This window comes from Vicia villosa, linkage group LG1, assembly GCF_029867415.1.
Source record: "Vicia villosa cultivar HV-30 ecotype Madison, WI linkage group LG1, Vvil1.0, whole genome shotgun sequence".
Classification (NCBI taxonomy): domain Eukaryota; kingdom Viridiplantae; phylum Streptophyta; class Magnoliopsida; order Fabales; family Fabaceae; genus Vicia; species Vicia villosa.
In genome coordinates, this window is record NC_081180.1 from 73,956,828 (window position 1) to 73,984,539 (window position 27,712).

At 35.6% G+C, this 27,712-nt stretch overlaps 1 protein-coding gene across 3 annotated transcripts; it reads left to right on the forward strand.

Annotated features, from left to right (window-relative positions):
* Positions 1 to 386: 386 nt before the first annotated feature.
* LOC131642142 (alpha-glucan water dikinase, chloroplastic) lies at positions 387 to 27,606 on the forward strand. Of its 3 annotated transcripts, none has more exons than XM_058912427.1 (34): positions 387 to 545; positions 621 to 926; positions 1,753 to 1,794; positions 1,894 to 2,006; positions 2,126 to 2,204; positions 2,319 to 2,410; positions 2,510 to 2,663; positions 7,605 to 7,859; positions 7,985 to 8,344; positions 8,443 to 8,553; positions 8,664 to 8,762; positions 8,856 to 8,993; positions 9,096 to 9,184; positions 10,276 to 10,410; positions 10,642 to 10,804; positions 10,905 to 10,994; positions 11,083 to 11,268; positions 11,769 to 11,831; positions 11,925 to 11,987; positions 12,081 to 12,140; positions 19,270 to 19,422; positions 19,533 to 19,616; positions 20,213 to 20,389; positions 20,458 to 20,564; positions 20,710 to 20,923; positions 22,222 to 22,325; positions 22,585 to 22,723; positions 22,947 to 23,072; positions 23,648 to 23,758; positions 24,978 to 25,076; positions 25,462 to 25,635; positions 25,752 to 25,844; positions 26,297 to 26,412; positions 27,067 to 27,606. In XM_058912427.1, exons 2-34 carry the CDS (start codon positions 681 to 683, stop codon positions 27,269 to 27,271), a joined length of 4,440 nt encoding a protein of 1,479 aa, XP_058768410.1. In that variant the 5' UTR covers positions 387 to 545; positions 621 to 680; the 3' UTR covers positions 27,272 to 27,606. The 3 variants fall into 3 exon arrangements, with proteins under 3 accessions (XP_058768410.1, XP_058768412.1, XP_058768417.1); XM_058912429.1 differs by having other exon boundaries at positions 651 to 926; XM_058912434.1 differs by lacking the exons at positions 387 to 545; positions 621 to 926; positions 1,753 to 1,794; ... (2 more) ...; positions 2,319 to 2,410; positions 2,510 to 2,663 and adding an exon at positions 6,769 to 6,894.
* The last annotated feature ends 106 nt before the right edge of the window (positions 27,607 to 27,712 follow it).

Consider the following 27,712-nt stretch of genomic DNA (forward strand, 5'->3'; position numbering starts at 1 on the left):
TTAAACAACTCAATATAAAAGTATTCCTACTGAGCATTCAACTTTTTAAAATTAAATATCATTTTTAATTTTTTAATTTATATTCTTAAGACACATAATGCAAATTAGCAAAGATATCGTACATCTGTTATTCAATAAATTAAAAAAATTATTTTATTTACAATAATTAATTATTTAATACCATTATTCATCTAAAATCCAAATTGATTTTCCCAAGGCAGAGTTTCTATTAATGAAATAAAATAAAAAAACGTGAACAACAAATGAAAGCAAAAAAAGAAAGTATCATCTCCACGGACCCCACGGGATTGTCTCCAAGAGCCGTGTCACCACACGATTCAGCACGTGACAACCTCTTTAATATAACACCCATCCAATCTCATCTCGCCATGTGTCTTTCACCTTCCACAAGCGACTAGTGAAGCAACCGCTATCGTTCACTGACACACACTCCAAGGCTCAACGTAGATATTTCCATTTTCCACTCCAATTCTTGCGAGATTCGCGATTCTTCCAATCTCGCCCATTCCACCGATTCATCAAAGGTTCCTTTCACTTTTTCATCATCATCATCATTATCATCATGATCAATTTTCAATAATTTCTGTTTTGTATTGTAGTGTTCACTGATTGGTTTCGGATTCATACAGAAGAAAGAGCGAGTGAGTGGATCTATCAAAATGAGCCATAGCATCTTCCACCAAACTTTGCTTTGTCAATCGGTTGCTGAGTATCAAAGTAAGCTTGGTTCTCGTGGAATTGTTTCCGGTACTTTATTCCAATCGCAGAGTGTTGATAAAGAAAAGAAGCTTTTGCTGTCTACAAATTTCCGTGGGAGTAGGCTGTGTGTTAGGAAACGCAGAGTAGCCATGGGGAAGAATCAGTCTATTTCACGCGCTACGTTAACGTCAAATGCGGCTTCTGAGGTATGCGGTGAAACATTTTGATTATTATCGCATTGTATTGGTTTCTCTGAAAGCGATTATTATGGAAACATTTTTATTATTATTTTGGTTAGTATTATTATTGTTATTATTACTAGTATTTATAATATAATAAGATATGGCTTTATTTATAATTATGATTAAAGTTATAAATCTTCTAATTACTCTCTAATTATTTAATATCAATTGAATTATATTATTATTATTATTATTATTATTATTATTATTATTATTTTTATTATTATAATAATAATAATAATAATTATTATTATTAATAATAATAATAATAATACTAATTATTATTATTATTATTATTATTATTATTATTATTATTATTATTATTATTATTATTATTATTATTATTATTATTATTATTCCAGTAGAATCCAAACTCATTCTTTTATTTTTTTTTTTGAATGTGATTAATATTTTTGTTCTTTTCTGGTAACACTGAATGCAAGCCTGTTAAAATGTCTTAAGGTAAAATTGGGAGTGTTTTATTTAATTGAATTGAATTGGAAAATTGTAAATTCTTTTTAACTATTTTCACTCACATATTCACTCTAGACAATGTTAAAGTATCCGGGCATCAGTAGTTGCTTGTATATTTATTTACTAGTTATTTGGATACTTGTTAACTTGTGATTATGATTTGTTCAATAGCTTCGTAACTTTAAAATGAGTTGCATAATGTGTGAACTGTGCAAGGTGAATTTTAATCAATGTCTCAACGAGTCTTTGTTTGTCTGTTATTCTTAACCTGAACTTGGAATGGTGTATTGACGGGTTATTTTGGGGGTCGGTGCAGCTTTCAGAGAAGTTCAACCTGGATGGAAATATTGAAATGCAGGTATTCAGCTGGCCTGAAAAGTTAAATTGTTTATACGACAAATAAATGAGAGATTGTAGCAATACACTAGCTAATGGTTGCTTTGATGTGATGGAGCAGGTCAATCTTAGTTCCTCAGGAGGATCAGGAGCTGCATTACAAGTAGAAGTTCAGGTTTCAAATAGTAGGGGCTCTATGGTCTTACATTGGGGAATTATATGTGAAAGTAAAGGGTATGTTTAGTATCATAGTTTTTAATTTATTTCAATGCTCCTCAAGTGTTTAAGGTGTTTTTCTATTGCAATATATCTTGTTACTTGAAAGATATATTTTTCCCTTATTCTGTTTCCAGGAAGTGGGTACTTCCTTCTCGTCGCCCAAATGGAACTCAAGTTTATAAGAATAGAGCTCTCAGAACTGCTTTTGTAAAAGTAAGTTCCAATAACAACTACAAAAGAAAAAATGTTTCTTATATTTTCTTGAGTGGTTCAAATATTAATTTACTTATTGTTTGACGATTTTTTTCTTTTATTTACTCTTATTAGTCGGGCTCAGGATCCTCAGTTAGGATTGAAATTGATGATCCTGCTGCACAAGCAATCGAGTTCCTTGTAATTGACGAATCTCAGAATAAGTGGTGTGCTTATCATAGTCTATTTTTTACCCTATATTTAATCCACAATGTTATTGTGAAATTGATTAGTTATTTACTTCTTTTTTTCTTTTCGAAGTAAAGGTATAAAAACCATGGTGATAACTTTCACATCAAGTTACCAGTAAAAGATAAGCCAGTTCAGCAAGTTTCCGTTCCTGAAGACCTTGTACAAATTCAAGCATATATTAGGTGGGAAAGAAAGGGTAAGCAGTCATACAGCCCAGAGCAAGAGAAGGTCAGTAATCAAATAATGTTCGTGTCTTGCTCTTATATTTAGCTGCAAAGTTTTGCTTCCTACAATGTTTCTTTCAGCTGATTCTTTTTATGGTTTTTCATGGTTTCTATTTGGTTTGTTTTACTCTCCAATTTCATTAGTGCACTGCTTTGGTGCTTTGTCTTTAGAGAATATATCAATTCTGTTCCTTTGATCTATCCAGTGCACACACCCTTGATACAACACAGCATAACAACCTCTAAAAGAGAATAGTATCTACAATCTACTATTAATGTTATGCTTATGTATGCTCTAGCTAAATTGCTACAGACCTTCCTGGTTCTTAATTTTACCTTGGTCTTGGTCCTCATTTAAAATGATTCTAGGCTCCTTTGTAATGGGTTTTAAGTCGTTGGGATTCCCATTATAATGATGATTGGGTCTTGACCCAATTCTCTTCCCTTCCAATCAAAATTCATAACTGAATTTTGTTGGGAGTTGGTTAGATTAACCCCCGATATATTCTAGATTGTAACTAGTTCTAACAATCAAGATTCATTCTACTCATTTATGATTCATAATAGAATCTCTCTCGCTCTCGCTCTCACTCATCTTCATCATGATTCTTTAACTCTACTATTGATCACGAACAAGTCATTGCCGCTGCTAAATCTACGTTCAAACAACGGATTTCTATAAAATTGGATGAAACAAACTATCTCCAATAGTAGCAACAAGTTGAAGGTGTCCTTAGAGGCCCAAAAATGATGATATACGTATTGTCACCTCAACTTCCAGAACGATACCTCACTATTGCTGATCGTGATAGTGCATCTTAGAATCATGCGTACACAACTTGGGAGGAACAAGGCTCCTTGCCGTGTACTTAGTTGCTATCCACTGTTTCTGACACTCTTCTATCTTGCTTTGTCCTCCTTCATCAATCATGGCAGATTTGGGAGGAAATTCATGCATACTGTCACACGCAAATGAAAGGGCGCTAAAGATGACTTCAATATGAACTCCGTTTACTTGCAAAAAATACAAGAACTGTTGCCGAGTTTATTGCGCGAGTTTACTTGCACCATAATTGATATGCTAATGTCCATCGGAGATCCTGTCTTGCATCGTGATCAAACCAAACTCATTCTTGAAGCACTTCTCGGTGAATATGATTGAGTTGTTACTGCTGCAAACACTAGGTCTGAATTTGTCTCACTTGATGGGTTAGAATCTCTTCTTTCACTCAAGAATCTCAAATTGAAAAATGAAAAAAATGTTTGGCTTTTTCTCTGTGAACCTCACTCAAGGTGCCTATTTCTATGTTCCACAAATACCTTTCCTTTGTGTGTCTTTTGATTATTTTCTTTGTCCTTCCAAATATTCATCATCTATGTCATCTACATCACTTTTGACTCTTTTCTATGTCCTTCCACATATTAATCACTTATGCCATCTACATCACTTTTGACTCTTTTCTACGTCCTTCCAAATACTCATTACCTATGCCATCTGCATCCAATTCCAATGCATCTATCCATAGCAATACTACACTTTACTCTAGTCCTACACCTACACCTAGACCTCACTCAAGGTGCCTATCTCTATGTTCCACAAATACCTCTCCTTTGTGTGTCTTTTGACTATTTTCTATGTCCTTCCACATATTCATCATCTATGCCATCTACATCACTTTTGACTCTTTTCTATGTCCTTCCACATATTCATCACCTATGCCATCTACATCACTTTTGACTCTTTTCTATGTCCTTCCAAATACTCATTACCTATGCCATCTACATCCAATTCCAATGCATCTATCCATAGCAATACTACACCTGAATCTATATCTACACCTTACTCTAGTCCTACACCTACACCCAGATCTTGCTCTAATCCTATAACTACACCTCTCAAAGCAACACTATATCCAGTCATTGTTACTCTAAAACAAACGGAGTCACCTATATCTTCTCTTTAGGAACCTACCATCACAATCATGCCTTCAACTCATCCTCAAACTCATCATATCTTATCAACTCATCTAATACACCATACCCATTCCAAGAATTCATCCCCAAAATTGTCCCCCCATGAAAACTACAACCGAATATGGTATTGTGTAATCCAAACTCAACCCTACCTTACTTCTCACACACCTTGAACCCAATATTCCTAAATAAGCCTTGCCATTTCTGAGTGGCATGCAATTATGTAGTCTGTGTACGATGCTCGGATAAAAAACAATACCTGGACTTTAGTCCCTCCAACCATTCATATGCAACCTATTGGTACATGGGTGTTCAAAATAAAAAAGAACACTGGTGGTAGTATCAATAAGAATAAGGCTATACTGGTGGCCAAAGGATTTCATCAAATAGCGGGGTTTGACTAAACAAAAAATTTATCTCTATTTGTGAAACCTATCAATGTCAGGATTGTTCTAACATTGGCACTCTCTTAGCACTGGCAAATTCAGCAGCTAGACATTAATACTGCATTCCTCAATGGGATCCTAAATTAAGAGGTTGGTATGGTTCAACCTATTGGTTTTGAAGGAATCAACCCTAACATAGTCCTGCAAGCTTAACAAAGCTTTGTATGTGGACTAAAACAAGCACCAAGTAACTGGTGTGAAAGGCTCAAGAATGCTCTCATCTCCCTCATCTTCATTGCAGGCAAACGTGACCCCTCACTCTTCTTGCTTCAGAACTCGAATAATTGCATATTTGCTCTAGTATATGTGGATGATATTTTCATCACTGACACCTCCAAAAACATCACTCAACAACTGATCACTAAATGCTAAATCTTCCTTTCTCTCTCTAAAGGATCTTGGTTAACTAAACTATTTATTGGGAATTGAAGTTCATCATGTTCCTAGAGGGTCTCTTCATCTATCTCAAAGCAAATACATAAGGGATCTCTTCACAAAATCCAATATGACCACTGCCAAAGGCATTGCATCTCCTATGGCTTCTAACACCAAACTATCCATAGTTGGTTCTGACAATGTCACGTACTCAACAATATTCAAATTTATTGTAGGAGCTCTTCAATATGCTACCGTTACTAGACCTGAAATTTTCCATGCTATGAACAAGGTGTGCTAGTTTCTATCTAATCCTCTTGAAGAACTGCTAAGAAATGTGGTTGGATCTAACTCATCTGTACACAACTGGCTTGTAGGAAGAGGATTGCCTTTACTTATAAGCACATTTTCAGACCATATATTGTCTGATGTGAAACTCTTAACACACCTCTTCACGCCCCGGATTGGACATATGGAGTGTGGAAATAAATGGTGGGTGGCCCGATAGAGGAGATCTGATAGTAGGTGGTCCACCGGATCTTAAACGAGGCTCTTGATATCATGTTAAGAAATGTTATTGAGTCTAACTTATCCCTACAAAATTGGCCTGAAGGATGAGGATTGCTCCCACTTATAAGCACATGTTCAAGCCATATATTATCCAATGTGATACTCTTAACAAGAACATTAAAAAGCAGAAAAGCGTATACTAAGGTACCTATAAGGATCAATCAACCACTGTCGACTTCTTACATAAGCAAGCCTTAACAACCTTCAGTAGCATTGGTTTTTGTGATGCAGACTGGGCCTCTGACCCAGATGATATGAGGTCCACTCCAGGTGCTGACATCTACCTAGGCCTTAATTTGGTGGCCTGGTGGGCCAGGAAACAAACATGGGTTACCAGGTTCAGTACTGAAGCTGAATATAGAAGTTTAGCTCAGGCCATTGCCGTGATAATCTGAGTGTTGTTTCTCTATCTCAAAATCCCGTTCTTCATTCAAGAACCAATCACATAGGAGTAGGACATTTTCTGTCAGAGAAGAAGTCATCAACAAGCCTAGTGGTTTCTCATATTCTAGCTCAAGGCCGGTGGGCTGATGGGTTAACTAAGCCTCTATGTACTTCCATATTTGTGGCACTAAGGGACAAACTAACAGTGTTTGACAAGCTCTTGGTCAATCGTCCTGAAATTGAAAGGGGACTATTAGGAATAGTCATCGGGCTTCCCATTGCAATGAGAATTGGGCTCCTTTTCATCAGAGTTCATAATTGAATTATGTTATGAGTTGGTTAGATTAACCAACTATGTATCTTAGATTGTAACTAATGCTAACAATCAAGATTCATTCTACTCATTTCTTATTCATAGTAGAATCTCTCTCTTTCCTTCTTGATTCTTTAACTCTAATCCAGTCATACAACCCAGAGCAAGAGAAGGCCAGAATCAAGAAGTGTTCATCTCTTACTCTTGCGTTTAGTTGTAAAGTTTTGCTTCCAGCAATATTTCTTTCAGCAGATTCTTTTTACGATTTTGATGGTTTCTATTTGGTTTGTTTTACTCTCCAATTTAATTGCCACTTTGCTTTGATGCTTTGTCTCTAGAGAGTATATCGAATCTGTTCCTTTGATCTATCCAGGGTACACGTCCTTGATACAACACGGCATAACAACCTCTAAAAAAGAATATTATCTTCAATCTACTATTATTTTTATGCTTATGTCTGCTCTAGCTAATTTTCTATAACACGGCATAACAACCTCTAAAAAAGAATAGTATCTTCAATCTACTATTATTGTTATGCTTATGTCTGCTCTACCTAATTTTCTATAACCCCCCTTCCTAGTTCATGTCTTCATTTTACTGTGTGGTCCTATTATTTTACCGTTGTCCTGGTCCTCATTTAAAATGACTCTAGGATCCTTTGTAATGGGTTTTAAGGTCCCCTCTCTAGTTCTTGTGTAGTTGAGTTCTGTATATTATGCAACAGAATCTGGGAATTGGCTCTTATCACACAACTGCCATTCTCTTGAGTTGTTGGAACTTGGGATTTTGAATTCAAAAGTGTTGGCTAGATGAATTTCAAAAGTCAGAACTAGTGCATTTGTCTTTCAATGCATTATTTTTATTATATTTTTCTTTTTTTTAGGAAGAATATGAAGCGGCCCGACGCGAATTATTAGAGGAAGTTTCTAGGGGTACCTCTGTACAAGATATTCGTGCAAGGTTGACTAACAAAACTAGTGATGTTGAAGTGAAGGAGCCTAACAAACCTAATGCTGCTAAAGTAAAGGAGCCTTCTGTTTCGAAAACAAAGACCATCCCTGATGAACTTGTACAGATTCAAGCATTTATACGCTGGGAAAAAGCTGGGAAGCCTAATTTTTCTCCCGAACAACAACTTGTAATCTTATAAAATCATTTCTGATATCCCCTTATCTGCTGAACATTAATTACTTAGATTCTCAACATTATAATGTTCATTTTATCTAATCAGGCTTTTTTGCGCTCTTTCCTTAATTAATTTAGATTGAATTTGAGGAAGCAAGAAAAGAATTGCTATCTGAGCTTGAGAAGGGTGCTTCGGTGGATGAGATACGTAGGAAGATTACCAAAGGAGAGATACAGACTAAAGTTTCCAAGCAATTGAAAACCAAACAATACTTTCAAGCTGAAAGAATACAAAGGAAAAAAAGAGATTTGACACAGCTTATTAACAGTAATGCTGCTAAAAACACAGACCAGCAACTTGTTGATGTAGACCAACAATTTGTAGATGCTCCAAAGACTTTGTCAGTAATTGAAAGATATGCCAAGGAAAGGGAAGAATATGATACTGGTAGTGTTTTGAATAAAAAAACTTACAAGCTTGCTGATAAGGATCTTTTGGTGAGACACTTTCATCAAGTTGTAATTTTTTTCATCTCTTTTTGGAAGCTGGTATTCTTTTGGCTGTGGTCCTAATTTTAATTCTTTCATTATTTAAGGTCTTCATTACCAAAGATGGTGGTAAGATTAAGGTTCACCTGGCTACGGACTACAAAATACCTGTTACACTTCATTGGGCCTTATCTAAAACAACACCTGGAGAATGGTTGGTGAGTGTATAATATTAACTCAAAATCTGACAGAAGACTTTGAATGTTTAAATTGACGTATGTGTTGCGTGTAGGGCTTGTACTAACGTGGAACCAAATGTCAATCTCAGGTACCACCAGAAAGTTCTCTACCCACGGGGTCTGTTATTATGGATAAGGCTGTAGAAACACCTTTTAGAGCTGGTTCTTCATCTGATCCTTCTCCCGAGGTTTCTAAAATAACAATACGAAATTGTATTTTAATCTCTTAGGCCATTGAAATCCGAGTTTAAAAATTCTGATAATAATAATACAATTTTCAGGTCCAGTCCTTAGATATAGAGGTCAATGATGACACATTTAAAGGATTAACTTTTGTCCTTCTATCAGACGGGAAGTGGTTCAAGAACAGTGGATCAGATTTTTGTATTGAATTTGGTGGGAAGAAGCAGATACAGAAGGTTACACTTTATGAAATTGTATTATTGGTGCTTCTAAATCGACGTATATTGGTTGATTTTCAGTGTTATTTTGATTGATGAGACTTTTTTTTTTCATTGAAGGATTTTGGTGATGGCAAAGGTACAGCTAAGTTTTTGCTGGATAAAATAGCAGAAATGGAAAGTGAGGCACAAAAGTCCTTTATGCATAGGTACGTTATCCCTTAAAGGTTTTACTGTTTTTTTGAATTGTTGCTAGCTGTCATTGTCATTATGTATAAGTACTAGACATAGAGTTTTCATAAAAAATCTTAAGAAAACATAATTCGCTATTGCTTTTGTTGTGAGTATCGGATCTGATACCATGATACACCATTCACTGAAAAATACAGGATACGTTACATTTAAGATACATTTATATTAGGTTAAATACTGCGGTACCTCCCATCGTAAAAAAGATGGTAGAGTCTCGTCTTAAGTAATTTGGGTATGTATAAATGACATGTTCCGACTACAGCCATAGGCTCACTTGTGCAAAGACCCCCTTAAATGGGAAATTAGAAAAGTCAGCAAAATTAGTTATGTGAGAGAGAAAGAAGGTTGAATTTTTTGTATAGAATGGAGGCTAGAAATGAGGCATTAAGTATTCAGTTAGGATCCATATGGTTTGGGTATAGAGAGAAAGAAGGTTGAGTTTGTTGTATAGAATGGGGGGTAGAATAATGAGGAATTAAGTATTGAGTTAGGATCCATATGGTTTGGGTAGAGAGAGAAAGAAGGTTGAGTTTGTTGTATAAAATGGAGGGTAGAATAATGAGGCATTACGTATTCAGTTAGGATCCAAATGGTTTGGGTAGAGAGAGAAATGTCTCTTCTCTGAGGAGCTCGGTATGGGATTATAGGGATTTCAGTCTCTGTAATACTAGTTGTCAATTCAATTATACAAGTTCTTCCTCTCTTAAATTTCGGGTTTCTATCAATGGAGAAGACTCGAAGAAGCATGAGTAAGGAGGGTTGAGAAAATGGAAAATGCAATAGATATAAATAGAGGCAAACCAAGAAAAACTATAAGCCCATTATTAAGAACAATTTAGAGGTAAATAATTTATCATTGATCTTAATCTATGTATGAAGTCCTCATTATTGGCAATTTTTATTCCTTGACTGCTTGCTGTGAGTTCACCAATATATTCTTGGATCTGAAGTAGCCTATTTTGATTCAATGTAGTCACCAAAATACTTCATAGGATCTTACTTTGTTCAGTAGAATCTTGGTAAGTCACTTGTACATCTGTTTTTGCAGATTTAATATTGCAGCAGATTTAATAGATCAAGCCAAAAATGCTGGTCAATTGGGTCTTGCGGGTATTTTGGTGTGGATGAGATTTATGGCTACAAGACAGCTCATATGGAACAAAAATTACAACGTTAAACCACGGTGAACTTCCTATATATGATTAGTATTTCTTGGTTTATGCCCTCCAGACATGAAATTTTTTAAGCCTTCCAGAAAATATAAATTATGAATCGCAATATCTTGCTTTCTGCTTCAGATTTGGACAGCTCATTGCCTTTCTTTTGTGAATGGGCTAATTCGTTTGTTATAATATATCTATATGACTATGCTTAATCTCTTCTCATCGTAAGAATTGGTTTATGGTTGGAACAGTGAGATAAGTAAAGCCCAGGATAGGCTTACAGAGCTGCTCCAGAATGTTTATGCAAGTTATCCACAGTACAGGGAAGTTGTTAGGATGATCCTTTCCACTGTTGGCCGTGGAGGTGAAGGTGATGTGGGACAGCGTATTCGAGATGAAATCCTTGTCATCCAGGTAGATATGTTCTTTATTTGCTTTTATTTAGTTTCTGCATATTTATCTCCTCTCTACGTATATTGATCTTAAATTGCATGGAAATCTGTTTGATTTTCAGAGAAAAAACGATTGCAAGGGTGGAATCATGGAGGAATGGCACCAGAAGTTACACAATAATACTAGTCCTGATGATGTTGTGATCTGTCAGGTAATGTGCTATTTTTGATATCTTTGAAATACATATGGATTCCCATGTCATCATCACCTTTAATGTTTCGGTAAAAATATCTCCTCAGGCACTAATTGATTATATAAATAGCGACTTTGATATTGGTGTTTACTGGAAAACATTGAATGACAATGGAATAACAAAAGAACGTCTTCTAAGCTATGACCGTGCCATCCATTCTGAACCCAATTTTCGGAGAGATCAGAAGGAAGGTCTTTTGAGAGATCTGGGACACTATATGAGGACGTTGAAGGTTGGTTTCATATATTTGGCTTAAGTTGAGTTATATTTTGTTTTCTTTTTCTTCTTTTCCAGTTAGTGGTTGAACACTTGTTGAAAATGTTCTTGGCTTCTATTCAATATCTTTCTCTTTTGTTACGGTCCTTATTGTTTTGCCAGCATATGCATTGCGGTATGATCACAATAGATGTGTTGCACCATACCCCTGATACCATAAGAAAATAAACAATTTTGAGGTAAATTTGTACCGGATAAAGTTTGTTGTTGTTAATGATAAGCTGCAATGGGAAGTGGTAAGGTTCATTTGAGTTACTATCTTGCATTATATAGCCTAGCCACTCACTTTTTCAATAGATTATTTGAACAGTTGTTTCTACTTCCATTCCCTCTTTAGATGGTCTTCTACGAAAGTGTATTAAATCCCGGGTTGCCTACCGGTACCCTTAACACATTTGGCCAACTTGTCATTTATGTTTTCAGATGATGATTTTGGTTTGATTATATGATATGCAGGCAGTTCATTCAGGTGCAGATCTTGAATCTGCTATTTCAAATTGCTTAGGCTACAAAACTGAGGTAACAATATTGTTAAGACTTCTGTTTACAAGGACAATTTTTCTTATACTTTTAGGGATAATGCTATAAAATTTATAATCTATTATTCCTCAGGGTCAGGGCTTCATGGTTGGGGTGCAGATAAATCCGGTGCCTGGTTTGCCATCTGGTTTTTCTGTAATGTCATCTTACTTTATGTGATATTTTTTTTTGAGATAGTGTTATACCTCATGAACTACTATAATTATTTGTCTGATCTGTCTCAAGCAGGAATTAGTTCGGTTTGTGATGGAACATGTTGAAGAAAGGAATGTTGAACCGCTTCTTGAGGTATATGCTTCTTTAATCAATCAATGATCATTTTTTGTTTATGATGAGTGTTGAAATTATAAAGTTTCAGTAGGAAATAAGGAGAAGATAGAATAAGCTTATAATTAATATAAAGTTATATTGATTTGATGTGATACTAGAATTTGTAGCACTAGCCTTAAGATTTAAGTTGTATTTTTGTCTTGGTTGTTATATTTCCCCTTTTAAAAGGTAATATATTTGTAACAAGTTCTTTGAGGGAGTGGAAGAATATATAAATATCTCATAGTATCTTTTGATATTAAGTTAGAGTATCTTAGTTTATTATCATAATATCTTAGCATTCCAAGCGTTACTGTTTTATACTGTACTCTTATATCCACTATTCAGTTCATATCACTATCCAAGATTAGACTCTCAACACGCCTCCCACACCCAATACCATCCAAGATTAGACTCTCAACATGCCCCTCACATCTGATACCCATATTAGAGTTTGAGCTTAAGGCTAACTTAACCCCATTAAACTGTCTAATAAGGTGAAAAATGTCCACCACTTATGATCATCGTTCAAGCCATATCAATATCTAGTATGTTATTCATAACTCTCCTTTATGCCCAAAATTGGACATTAGCAGCGCGATCTGAGTGGTTCAATAACGGGTGGTCCAATAGATCTAAGATAGACTTTGATAATATCTTAGAATTTGGGCTAATGGCCTAACTCAACTACACACAAGTGATTTGTAAAGGAGAGACGCTCACCGTTTATAACCATTATTTAGGACTTACTATCCAATGCAAGACTCTAAACACCTCCCCACACCCAAGAATAGATTGGACATACTGAGCATGACCTCGATACCCTGATAAGGCTAGGGCTGTTAAAAAATAACCATAAATTAGACTGAACCGCCGAACCGAACCAAACTGAGTTTAAAATAATCAAACCGTTAAGTTTGGTTAGTGAACCAAACCATATTACACAAACAATTCTAGAATCGAACCGAACCAAAACTGAAAATGAAAAATACTAAAAATAAGTTATAATTTTTTTTAAAAAATTTTGAAAAACAGTTTAACGGTTTGGTTCTTTAATAAATGGTTCGGTTCAGAAAACATTGTTCGGTACGGTTTGGAATTTTTAAACAGTATACCAAACTAATGCTCTTGGTTCGGTTCGGTTCTGAGTAAATTGAAACGGTTCAGTTCGAGTGAACTTTAACTATGATTGTCAATAATTCTTGGCTTCATACTTTTCTCATTATTATTTCTCGTATATATAAAGGTTACAGGGCTATATCAGTAATTACACTAAATAAATACATTTAAACTAATTCCTATTCACATCCCCCCTCAAATTGATGCTGCTTGTCAATGAGCATCAATTTGCTTACAAGAAACTGATGACGTGGACGCGGAACAGCCTTGGTAAGAATATCTGCAATCTGCAACTGAGTACTGACATGAGGAAGTGATATTATTCTGTCATCATAAGCGTCACGGATTGAGTGACAATCAACTTCAATATGTTTGGTGCGTTCATGAAAAACAGGATTCGCAACAATTTGGATGACACTTGTATTGTCAGCATAAAGTGAAGTTGGCTCTATTTGAGGAAATCCAAGTTCAGCCAAAAGACCACGGAGCCAAATTATTTCAGAACAAGCCGCAGACATGGCACGATACTCAGATTCAGTAGAAGATTTAGAGACTCTCGCTTGTTTCTTACTTTTCCATGAGATCAATGAAGAGCCAAGAAACATGCACCAACCAGTGACAGATCGTCGAGTATCAGGGCACCCTGCCCAATCGGCATCACTATAAGCACTCAATTTAGGAGGAATTCCAGTAGGAAAGAATAAACCACGATGAGAGCTTCCCTTCAAGTAACGAATTATACGTCGAACTGCTGCCAAGTGTAGGTGGCGAGGAGAGTGCATGAATTGACTTACTTGTTGAACAGCAAATGATATGTCAGGGCGAGTAATAGTCAAGTAATTAAGGATACCCACGAGTTGACGATACAATAAGGGATCATGCAACAGATCACCATCATCACGATGATATTTAACATTAACCTCAAGAGGAGTATCTACTGGATTAGCTGATTGCAGACCAGCCATAGAAATTAAATCTGTGGCATACTTGTGTTGATGGAGGAATATGCCCTTGGATGTAGAATGAACCTCAAGACCAAGAAAATAATGCAAATTACCAAGATCTTTCATATGAAACGCTGCTTGTAACTGTTGTTTAAGGCTTTGAATGGAAGCATGATCAGAACCAGTAATAATCATATCATCAACATACAGAAGAAGTAGGACAATTCCAGTAGATGTTCTATGAATAAATAGAGAAGAATCGCACTGACTCTGAGTAAAGGAAAACCCAAGTAGAGTGGAGCGAAATTTTTCATACCATGCTCTAGGCGCTTGTTTCAAACCGTATAAGGAGCGTTTGAGCTTGCACACACCCTTAGATGACGGAAATAAACCTTGAGGAGGAGTCATATAAATATCTTCCGCCAGGTCACCATGAAGAAAAACATTTTTCACATCTAATTGATGAAGAGTCCACCCGTTAGAAGCAGCTATAGAGAGTACCGTACGAACAGATGTCATTTTGGCAACCGGTGCAAATGTCTCATCATAATTAATTCCATATTCCTGCTTGTTTCCTAAGGCAACCAAGCGAGCCTTGAAACGGTTGAGGGACCCATCAGAATTCAATTTCACAGAATACACCCATTTGCAGCCAATGGGTTTAACATCAGGAGGACAAGAGACAATATCCCATGTGAAATTCTCTTGAAGAGCTTGAAGTTCCTCATTCATTGCTTTTATCCAACGTACATCTTTAACAGCCTGTGAATAGCAAGTAGGAATAGATATGCTAGAGAGTGTGGCAGTCAGAGAAGTATGTGAGGAATCATACCTGTCTGGTGAATATCTATCTGGTGCTCGAGATATTCGACCAGAACGTCGTGGTTCAACCATTACAGGATCAGGTGGCGGTTCAGCGTCGAGAAGGGGTGTGGGAACCTGCTGTTTGTGTTTTCTGACATATACATGACCTGGTTTATAGCGTTCTATAGAAAACTTAGGAAGAGTAACAATATCATTCATGACAGGAGAAACACATGGAAACATAAACTGGTTATCAAAAAATGTCACATTCCTAGAAATACGAAAACGATGGTTAGTGACATCATAACACACAAATCCCTTATGAGAGTGACTATACCCCATAAATGCACATTGAACAGACTGCGCTCCAAGCTTATGCCTTTCAAATGGAGGTAAGTGAACAAAACACACATCCAAAGGTATGTAAATCATTATAATTAGGCTGAATTTTAAAAAGACGAAAAAAAGGAGAATCGAGATCAATAACCGTAGAAGGAAGACGATTGATCAAGAAGACAGCTGTGGAAAGAGCCTCCACCCAAAATCGGGGTGGTACAGAAGCTTGAAGAAGTAAACTGCGTGTCACATCAAGCAAATGACGATTCTTGCGTTCTGCCATCCCATTTTGTTGGGGGGTATTGGGACAAGATCGTTGAGACAAAATGCCTTTTTGTTGAAGAAATTCTTGAAACTCACGAGACATGTACTCACCACCAGAATCTAAGCGAAAAATTTTAACGCTTTCATGAAATTGAGTTTCAACATATGTCAGAAATTTCTTAAACATAAAAAACACTTCAGATTTAGACCGAAGAAAATATATCCAAGTAAAACGACTATAATCATCAATAAATGTGACAAAATATTTATAGCGAGCATGAGAAACTACAGGAGACATACCCCATACATCACTATGAATCATTTCAAAACAAGAGGAAGTCCGATAAGCACCAGACGGAAAAGGAAGTGTTTTACTTTTAGCTAATTTGCAAACAGAACATGAAAGAGAGGCATTAGAAACAACAGTTTTTTTTCCCAACAAACCATTTTTAAATAAATGAGATAAAACAGCAGAGTTAGGATGACCCAATTTTCTATGCCAATCCTCATAAGAATTCAAGACATTATTACAAGCAAGAGAGAAATGACTAGAAATAAACTGAAGTGGAAACAATCTTCCCACTTTAGGCCCCTTCGCAACCACCTTCCCCGACACCTGTTCCTGCACAAGGCAACCATCACGAGAAAAATTTACATTACAATTATTATCAACCAATTGACCAACAGATAATAAATTGGAAGCAAGTCCAGGTGATACAAACACATCCCGAAAATCAGAGTTGAGGTCACCAACATGAGTGATAGAGAGAGCATTACCATCCGCAATTTGAATTTTCTGATTACCATGGTAAGAATGTAAATTGTGCAAGTATTCAGAAGAGGCTGTCATGTGATTGGATACACCAGAATCAAGAAACCACGGGCAGAAAACATTCGAAGACTTACCCTGAATTCCCAAGGTTGAAAGAGCGGAAAGTACCATCTGTTGGATTGTTTCAGGTTGGAGAGCACCACCATTAGATGGATTGGTGATGGAAGGACCAACTGCAGAGCTTGTACTAGCAGGAAATGCTTGCACCGACCGTTGTGCTGATCGTGGAGGACGAGTGGGACAATCAGAGATAATATGGCCCCGCTGCTTGCAATAATTACAAAACTTCTTACTGCAATTCTGAGCAAAATGTCCAAATTGTTTGCAAGAGAAACATTGGACATGTCGAATATCACGACCTTTACCTCTACCTTGAGGAGCATATGCAAACATAGAAGACTCAGAAATGACAACATCATGAGACATGGATCTTTGAGTAGCAAGACGTGTCAATAGGTTTAATGACTGCATTTATGATAATTACTAATCAGAATATTTGTGCATAAATGTATATTATACTGCACTATCTGATTTATTGGAATATAATTAGTAGTGTTAATTAGCATAATAAACTGCATAAATGTATATATGGCAGTTTCTGATTTATTAGGAAGAATAGCCCATTTATCTTGTAATTTAACGTGTATATATATGAGAATTCTCCCAAGGGAAGAATACACAGTTTTCACTCATAGAATCTGAGTTTGACATGGCATCAGAGCATGTCACGATCCAAAATCTAGTCTTTGTTCTCTAGTTTTGTCTTTCAGCTTCGAATTTCCCGGTCTTGTTCTTTTCCTCCTTTTTTTTTTTTTTTCCAATCAAGATTTCCATCTCGTGTTTCCAATTTTCTTCGATTCAATGTCAAAAGAAAAACAAGATGTTTTCATGGTTCGCCTTAATGGCAAAAACTATTCAGCTTGGGAATTCCAATTCTCTTTATATGTCAAAGGAAAAGATTTGTGGGGTCATGTTGATGAAACAACTCCTGCCCCTAACAAAGACAAAGATAAGGTTGAACATGCTAAATGGGTGGTCAAAGACGCTCAAATCATGTCGTGGATCATTGGTTCGGTTGATCCCAACATTGTTCTGAACCTTCGACCTTACAAGACTGCAGCAACAATGTGGGCTTACTTGAAGAAAATCTACAGTCAGAACAATGCAGCCCGAAGATTCCAACTTGAGCACGACATAGCTAATCTCAAACAGGAAAGTCTCTCTATATCTAAAGAAGGAACAGGATTCCTATTCAGCAAGGCACCTCTGACAACCTCAAATTCTGCACGAAGCTTCATGAGAAATTGATCCCGCCTACTAGTATTATAGACTTCTTGGACATCCGCGAGAGAACTCTTGGGTACCTCAGCATGTATAATCGCAGAGTGTTCTGTCCACAAATTCAAAAAACCAGAATAATATTCTTGAACAGACAGATTGCCTTGTTTGTAATTGGCAATGTCTAGCTCCAACTGAAAACGTTTGGCCGCATTGTCTAGGTTATAGATACGCTTCAAGTAGTTCCACATTTCTTGAGCAGTTGAAAAAGATCGCAAATTATTAATCATGTGAGGATCAATAGTACCGAGAATCCAAGTGATAATCTGAGCATCTTCTATTTCCCATGCATCTAAGTCAGTTGTCTCTAACGGTGCCAAAGAGACATCGTCCAAGTGACTCCATAATCCTTTTCCTTTGACATACATCCGAAATTGAAATTCCCAAACAAGATAATTCTTTCCGGTAAAACGAACACAAATATGATCTCTCTCTTTTTCGGAAGCCATAATATCAGAGATGACTTAAGAACAATTTTGTTAACGTAACAATTTTGTTAACGTGAAACAAGAAACACCAACGGAACACTGAAGAATACTTGCCGACACCAAATCAACACCCCAATTCAGGAGACTCGCCGACACCAAATCAAAACCCTAATTCAGGATACTCGCCGACACCAAATCAAAACCCTAATTCAGAATACTTGCCGACACCGATACGAGAACACGATCAAAGCAAACACGATTTGCAAACAAGGAGGAATAACAAAATTGTAACTTATGAGCACTACCAGAAACACGATTGTAAGCACCAGAGATTAGAATCGCAATCTTGGAAGAGATTACCGAGAACCGAGATGATTTCAATTACCGAGAAACGAGATCTACCGAGATGATTTCAAGAGCGACCCAGTGGGGTGTCGCTGAATAAAGCCAAGATTAACCTAAGACTCACAGGTTTGATCGAAAACCTACTGATACCATGTCAATAATTCTTGGCTTCATACTTTTCTCATTATTATTTCTCGTATATATAAAGGTTACAGGGCTATATCGGTAATTACACTAAATAAATACATTTAAACTAATTCCTATTCACAATGATTTGGTTTGGTTCGATTTAATTTTCTCTTTGAACCATACCATGAGAAGCCCTAGATAAGGCAATAATAGGTTGTCTAACAGATCAAAGATAGACTTTGATACCATATTAGGATTTGGATTGAGCCTACCGAACTGAACACTACAAAACTAGCTTGTTAGGCTGAGGGATGTTCACCATTTATAACCATTATTTAGACTTAAATCATTAACAAAACATCAAATCAACTTATTCTTAAATCATTCTAACAACACAAAATATGTTGAAATATGGAAAACCTCCTCTTAAGGGATAATTTGATATACTCAACATATTCTTATAAGATACAATTAAGATATTTTGAGATGTTTTTTGAATATATCTTTGTAGTTTGCATTAATACCCTACCTTTCGCCTATTGATATGTATGCCTGTTTGTTTGCAATAGGGTTTGCTAGAAGCTCGTCAGGAATTACGACCATTACTCAATAAGTCCCAAAGTCGCCTGAAAGATCTTTTATTTTTGGATATTGCCCTTGATTCTGCGGTTAGAACAGCAGTGGAAAGGGGATACGAGGAATTAAACAATGCTGGACCTGAGGTGATTCCCTGTTTTGAGAGTTTCAAATGCTGCTCATTGTTTTTATTATACGTTGATATACACATATACAAAGATATGAAGCTTGATATTCTGTTGTGTGGACTATGCAGAAAATAATGTACTTTATCTGCTTGGTTCTCGAAAACCTTGCACTTTCATCGGACGACAACGAAGATCTCATCTACTGTTTGAAGGTGTAGTGATATTTTCATTTTTTATTTCGTACTCACTAGTCATATCTTTATTTCAAGAAAGACCCTCAAGCTGTTCTCTCACCTGAAAAACTTTACCACACCAACAAAAAGAGTTAAGTTGTGCATTTCTTTAACGGTGTTCTAAATGCAATCTGAATTTAATTCACAGTGACATAGTAGGATCGATTATTAGCATAAAAGCTTATATCTATGATGCCTTAAGAGGTTGATTCTGAAGAGATCCACGACCCCTTACATCTTAATATTTTCAGCTGTTCATATATGCAATTTTTTTGACTCGGTCATTTATACAGTTTATGATTATTTAAAATAGTTAATCGAATGATGCGAGAGTTCTTTCAACAGAAATAAGTTTATTAAAACTTGTTTCATATTAGTTTGAAATTTCTTTGTGCAAAATCAAAAACTCAAAACTGATTATGAAGGACTCATGATAATACTAGAAGACAACAAGTGCTTTTCTTTATTGGTGCTAACTGGATGTAATGTCCGAGCTGTTGTAGATGTTCATGTCTATCCGTCTAGCTAAATCAAAATCATAATTTAATGTTTCTTTTTTATTTTTCCTTTTAAAGGGATGGAATCTTGCCTTAACCATGTGTAAGGGTAAAGACACTCATTGGGCATTGTATGCAAAGTCAGTCCTTGACAGAACACGTCTTGCACTCACAAATAAGGCAGAGTCATACCAGAAAATTCTTCAGCCATCGGCAGAATATCTTGGATCATCACTTGGTGTGGAAAATTGGGCTGTATGTACTTTTTTAGCTTTTTTTTTTTTCTGTGTTCTTGTTTCTCTCCTGAAAATCTCCTCTCGCAGGTGGAAATATTTACTGAAGAAATTATCCGTGCTGGATCTGCGGCTTCTTTGTCTACTCTTGTAAATCGACTAGATCCTGTACTGCGAAAGACTGCTAATCTTGGAAGGTGGGATTGATTATGCTTGTTCAACTTGAGTCCATGGTTTCATCTTCAGTATATTACAGCTCACTTAAACTGTCACGTCATTCATTATTTTATTGCTTTAATATTATTGATGGCCTTTTGATGCAATTCTAGTTGCCTGGAACAGTTGGCAGGTTATTAGCCCAGTTGAAACTATTGGATATGTCGAGGTTGTGGATGAGTTGCTAGCCGTTCAAAATAAATCATATGAGCGACCTACAATTTTGATAGCCAAGAGCGTGAAGGGAGAGGAAGAAATTCCAGATGGTACAGTTGCTGTCCTGACACCTGATATGCCAGATGTCCTATCTCATGTATCTGTACGAGCAAGAAATAGCAAGGTATCCTGTTTTGAATAACATGTTGTTTTTGGATTATATTGAAAGCTACTTCTGTAGAATGACGAACCTATGTATTTCATGTTTATTTGTGTTTAATCACTTATATATAGTCAAATAAGGCACTCTCACTGTCCCTCCTCTAATATAATGACATACTGTATTATGCGGTCAAACGGCAAATTAGTGCACTTCATAAAACCGTAGACTAGCTTCAAACCGTAAATTATTGTACTTCACTCTTTTGTCCATCCACAAACTATCAGAAAGAAGAAAATACCCTTAATTATTACAAATATCCTTAATTAATGTACTATTTTATAAGCATGATAACAGTAAGATAATTATATCTTAGTAGAGCTGTCAAATAAGCCCAATTTTATAAAGCCCTTAATTTTTAGCCCCATTAAAGCCCAACTTTATTAAGCCCCTTGCTAAAGAGAAATCTTTTAGGCCTCATAATTTTAGGCCCCTTAGTTAATGTGTTATTTTTGGGCCCAACTGAGGGGGGCCTTATTCTGTTTTAAAAATTTCACTTTTGCAGCAACTTTTCACCAATTCCTTGGTTTTTCATTGCAAAAACTCCACCCCACACAGAAACTCCACCTCTGCTTTTGTTATTTTCTTTCTGATGTAACTATAATATATAAAAAGATGTCATGCCTTCATTCTTAATGCTGTTGGTTTATTTTGCTCTTTCAAAATTATTTATTTTTTACTACTACTTACTACCTTGCACATTGGGGTGGTTATCATTTAGTTATTGAGTCATGCAGCTCCAACCTATTTGAAAATGCAATTAAAGAAACACAGAACTAATAGCCGTTGATTGATATATTATAGAATTTGATGTATGAATATACATAATAGATGTGTAAAAAATGTTATTTTTTAGATATTTTTTATTCATTTTTTTATTTTGAAAATATTATTTTTCGAAATTATTTTCTTCAAAAAAAATTTATTAATTTTTTGATTGGGGCCCAAAGCCCCCTTCTAAATTTTAGGGCCTTATATTTTTGGGGCCTATATGTTTAGGGCCTCATTATTTTTAGATATTTTTAGGCCCTCTCATTAAGTGGGCTGTGGCTCAAATTTTTTGGCCCCCTAAATTGACACCTCTATATCTTAGCATGATAAATGAGAAGAAATGGTCAGGACTTTCTGGCGTTGACTGATTCACGTAGCTGAGCTCATCTAGTGAAAAAGGGCTTAGTTGTTGTATGATAATTGACGATATTTATTTCTAATTAGATTTTCTGATGCATTCATTGGAAATACTAAGGTCTTAAATTTTCCAGGTGTGTTTTGCGACATGTTTTGATCCCAATATCTTTGCTGACCTCCAAGCAAATAAAGGAAAGCTCTTGCGCTTGAAGCCTACCTCTGCTGAGGTAGTTTACAGGTAACATTTATGCTTTAGCTTCGGGTCTCAATGATTATTAGATAAGTCAGTTTATAGTTTACATTACTAGATTGTAACTTAAACAAAATGACTTATTTAACATGTTGTATTAGTTTATACTTTATGCACCAATATCATTTTCTGTAATGATTATAAATGGTTTTTTGTTAAAACATTCACTTTACACCCAGTGAAAACCTAAATTGCAGTTTAATTACCATTTTAACACCATGTTGCTTCACTTTGGGGGTTCTTACAGTGAGGCCAAGGAGGGTGAGAGTATAAATGAGAAATCAATTGACCTGGAAGAAGTTGGTTCTGTTCCACCTTTATCTTTGGTCAGAAAGCAGTTCAGTGGTAGATATGCAATCTCATCTGAAGAATTCACTGGGGAAATGGTTAGATTTTAAAACTGCGCAGTTTTTAAGCAGTTATAATTTTTTTTTTTACTTGCGACTGTCTATCTATCCATTATTTGGCCAAACTTCTGTTGTGTCAAGACACACTGTCGCAGCTCTAGTTCTGGCCATTATTTGGCCAAACTTCTGATGTGTACAGACACTGTTGCTGCTCTAGTTCTGTGTTCCTTCGGTATAACTTGTGTAAGGTTGTGTTTTCCAGGTTGGAGCTAAATCTCGCAATATCTCTTACTTGAAAGGAAAGGTTCCTTCCTGGGTGGGAATTCCTACCTCGGTTGCCATACCATTTGGAGTTTTTGAACATGTTCTCTCTGATAAGTCAAATCAGGTACTGTTTTATCATCTCTTATATTCTATACATTATTATGTTTCATAATGAGCCTTGCAGCTTGTATTCTGAGGTTATTTCTTGTAAGGATTTTCCCTGCCTATCCACTTGTTACATGTATCTTTTATTTGATGAGGATAAGTCACACTGACATTGACTTCTGATTCTGGCTGCTGAATTGCATATTCGATCCTGGGCAATCATATAATTTTTGAAAAATGTTCACTGGAATTTGGAGCATAAATTTTAATATAAAATTTTAAGGTTATAATAAAAAAACCAAAGTTTGGTGATAAGTGAACTTTTTGTAATGTCCTAAGTAACCCTTTTGTAAAATGAGGTTCCCCTGGCTTCTTGAATTTGCTTTATAAGTGATGTAGTGAGGGAGTAATAGATTAAGGTTTTGACCAAGAACCTATTTTTGGAAAAGGAGAACATAAAAACCTGTTAGTTCTTAGGATTCAATCTCAAAGATTACTTAGATGTAGTGACGGTATCTAGTTCTTTATTTTTCATTTACTTTTTATAAGTTTCTCATGTAGTTTAATAATCTTGGACGACATATTAACCAACAGGTTGTGGCCGAGAAGATCAATATTTTAAAAAAGAAGTTAATTGAAGGAGACTTCAGTGCCCTCAAGGAGATCCGTGAAACAGTTTTACAGTTGAATGCACCACCTAAGCTGGTATGTTCTTTTTAATCTTAGGCTTAAGAATTGGCGTGATATGATAAACATAGTTCTATCTTTGATTATTATAATTGCATATGATATTGCATAAAAATACTTTACTTTTCTTGATTGATGGTACAGTAGTGTAGTTAGGGAATCAGAAAAACAGCTGTACCTAGAAAATAAGAAGACAGTCACTTCGTAAATGGTAACAAACAAAGAAATGGTAGAGGTTTGTATAAAAACTGGAAATAATATCTACTCCTAGCTGTGCTTAGAGAGAGATGTTCGAAGAAATTCAAGAACTGGTCACCTACAAAAATTTAAAAAGGCCTTACTCTAAATGAATTTATTGAAATTTGATTTGTATAGATAATCTCAAATTTAGACAAGAGGGAAATGGAGGGAAGGGAATATATAAAGTAGAGGTGTAGAAGGAGAGATGTGGAAAAGAAATAAAGGGGAAAAAGCCCCTTCCCTGCAATTTTGCCACCCGTCCAAAATTGGAAGGAGTTGGAGAGAAGGGGGAATGACTCAAAATAATTGTGTACTGACTTACAATTACTCTGGTTATTTATTTATATAAGTTTCTTACCTGCCTTTATATTTATTATCTCTTACAATCCCATTTTACCAATGGACTTCAGGCTTATTTATATCAACATCAAGCCATATAAGTTTATAGTTTTTGGCTTCCTCTTATCCTCCATTTCCCATAAAGGCATATAGTTAATTACTTTTATTTTCCTCCTCTCCCTTCCACTGCACTCAATAAAACCCCCCCTAGACCTCTGCCCTTTTTTTGAACCCAACAGTCTGTAAAGGTTTATTGTAAACATCTTACTTTATGCATATATTGTATATCAATCTGATCAAGATATTGGCCCATATTTGTAGTACACAAGAGATATCATAAAGGAAAGAAGTCTCCTAAGAACAAAGCTACATATCAGCCCAAAAACTAACTTAAGAAAACAACCTAATTAAGAATAAAGAATCCTTCTCTAGTCATGCAACTTTAATGGGGATCCCATTTTAAACATGTATTCACCATTTCTGTTACGGATTTCCCTTTCAAATATGTCATTTCAAAATTTTCATTTATAGTTTAGTTGCTTAATATAGAAGCTGGCCTTAAGTGCATCTTCTCCTGGACATAGTACTTTTGTCTGTATTTTTCTTCTCTTACTGTGTATGGTCTTACAGATGAAACAAAATAAATTGATTGTTTCAGGTAGAGGAGTTGAAAACTACGATGAAGGGTTCTGGGATGCCTTGGCCGGGAGATGAAGGTGAAAAACGCTGGGGACAGGCATGGACAGCTATAAAAAAAGTGTGACTTCTCTCCATATACTCTATTTGATGTCTGTTTCATTCAAGTATATATCATGCTCCAAAAAGAAAAAAGTTTATTTTCTTGTATATCTGGGCCACAGTCCACTACTCTTTCATTTTCAATATGGTAAACACAAATTTCATAAATGTCAATCAGGTGTGAGTGGAGGCCTATGGGTTAAAGTAAATAAGTTTATTTACTTCAGCCATGCAGTTTTATGTACAACTACTCTCCCCTTCTTTTTCTCATTCTTCATTGATGTTCTTAAATTTTCCCTAGTTGTTGGAGTGGAACATCTTATTTCAAATTTTAGTGAAATCAAAATCTTTGTAGTATTCTGGTAATCTTATTTTAGCCCATAAATTTGTTGACTCTCAAAAAGGTGTGGGGCTCAAAGTGGAACGAAAGAGCGTACTTCAGCACAAGAAAAGTGAAACTGGACCACGATTATCTTTCCATGTCCGTCCTTGTCCAGGAAGTGATTAATGCTGACTATGCTTTTGTCATCCATACAACTAATCCAACCTCTGGAGACTCTTCAGAAATATATACCGAGGTATAATTAATAATTTCATTATTTGCCTAAGCTTCCTCACGTTTGAAAAACATATTCGCCATTTGAAGAGATTATGGCAATAAGCAGACATTTGGTGTGATTCTCTTTTGGTATAGGTTGTAAAGGGACTAGGTGAAACACTAGTTGGAGCCTATCCCGGCCGTGCTTTGAGTTTTATCTGCAAAAAACGTGATTTGAATTCTCCTCAGGTGATTTTGTTATAGCATCTTTTTCAGCGTTGTTTATGTTTGGTGCTTGTTATCATTCTTGTAATGCTTATTTGTGAAGTTAGAGGGCCAGTCTATTTGGGCAAGAGGGACGAGGACAATACTGAGAATAATATTATATTGTCAGAAATGCATGTGACATTTCGGATGTTACTCATCCTTATCTATACTTGTAATAGTTTCTCAATCCCAATCAAATAAGGAAAACAGATCATGAAAATAAAGAAATACATAAATTATTTTAAAGCGGTAGTCGAAGATACTCTAATATATTTTATGATATAAATAGAATAATGATGTGGCGAGATATTTTCAGATATCCTAACAATGGGTTGTATTATAACACTATAGTGGAGGTATAAAATTACCTTCACCAGCACTGCATCTGTTCTTATAATTTTCCATTATTTGATTATGGTTCTGGGCTTCATTAGGTCTTGGGTTATCCTAGCAAACCTATCGGGCTATTTATAAGGAGGTCAATAATTTTTCGATCTGATTCTAATGGTGAAGATCTCGAAGGTTATGCTGGTGCTGGTCTTTATGACAGGTAAACTTTGACATCTATTCTTCAATGAGCATCCTTTGTAGAACTAATAGAATTTGATGAACTAATGTAACCACATGTTTAATTTATATTAATTAAGTGGCTTTCAGTATATCTTTATCCTTGTAATAAATATGAAATTGAGGTAAACATTATGCAGGCATCATATTCCAAACAAGTTAAACATGAATGTATCAAGCATAACTCGTCCTTAGATTAGCAGTATTATCCAGCACAGTGTCCACACCATAGTGATGGTGTTTTCATCTCCTTATAAAGGGTGGGATAGGGATATTGGTATCTGGAGGTTGGAGTCAGAACTGTCCTTTTTCGTCTAGTTTTTAAAGATATTTTAAGAATGGAAATATGAAACCACTGAGAGATTAGCTAGGATTTTTGAAGAAACAATAATGGTATTATAAGAAATTACTTAGTAAAAACAAAAGATATAACTACATACGATTTGTTTAAACTTTAATTATTATTAATGAAATATGTTTTTGAGAGCTTCTAGCCTCACTAGCAGTTCTCAGTTTCTGTATGAATTTTCAGTATTTCACAAAGAGATTGATTTGTCCTGTGAACCTTTGAAGTAATCGTTTTGCAATTCTAAATCATGCTGTCTGTAGGGGTTAACTAAGTTTTATTTCTGAACAGTGTGCCAATGGATGAAGAAGACAAAGTGGTGCTCGACTACTCGTCAGATCCACTGATGATTGATGCTAGTTTTCGCAAGAAAATATTGTCAAGCATTGCCAGTGCAGGAAATGCAATTGAAGAGTTGTATGGCACTCCTCAGGACATTGAAGGTGTCATAAAGGAAGGAAAAGTCTATGTTGTCCAGACCAGACCACAAGTGTAGGTCTCCAAACTCACACCAGCTAAGCCACACAATTCAATTAAGTTCTCCACCATACTGCATGCCACTTCAAATCCACTTCAAATCGAATGTGAGTAGCTTCTTGCGAAATTGAGAGCTCTGGTTTATATATTTATGAAAATAAGGAGTAATTTATGTGTAACAAAAGAATAATGTAAATATAGAAACATTACATTGTTTCTGTTTCTTTTTCATGGTCGATGATGTTGTATTTTTACTTCAGGTCTATTGTCCATGGTTAAATTATAAATTGTATAATATGCACTAAAGTAAATTATTTGGAATACCTTTTATAATTGCATAAAATCATTAGTCTATTGCAATGATTCTGTAGATATGTTTTATTTCACAGAATCCTAGTTTCCGTAGATAGATTATTCAGTTTTTGATCTCATTCTAATATTATGGGATTGTAATTACTTT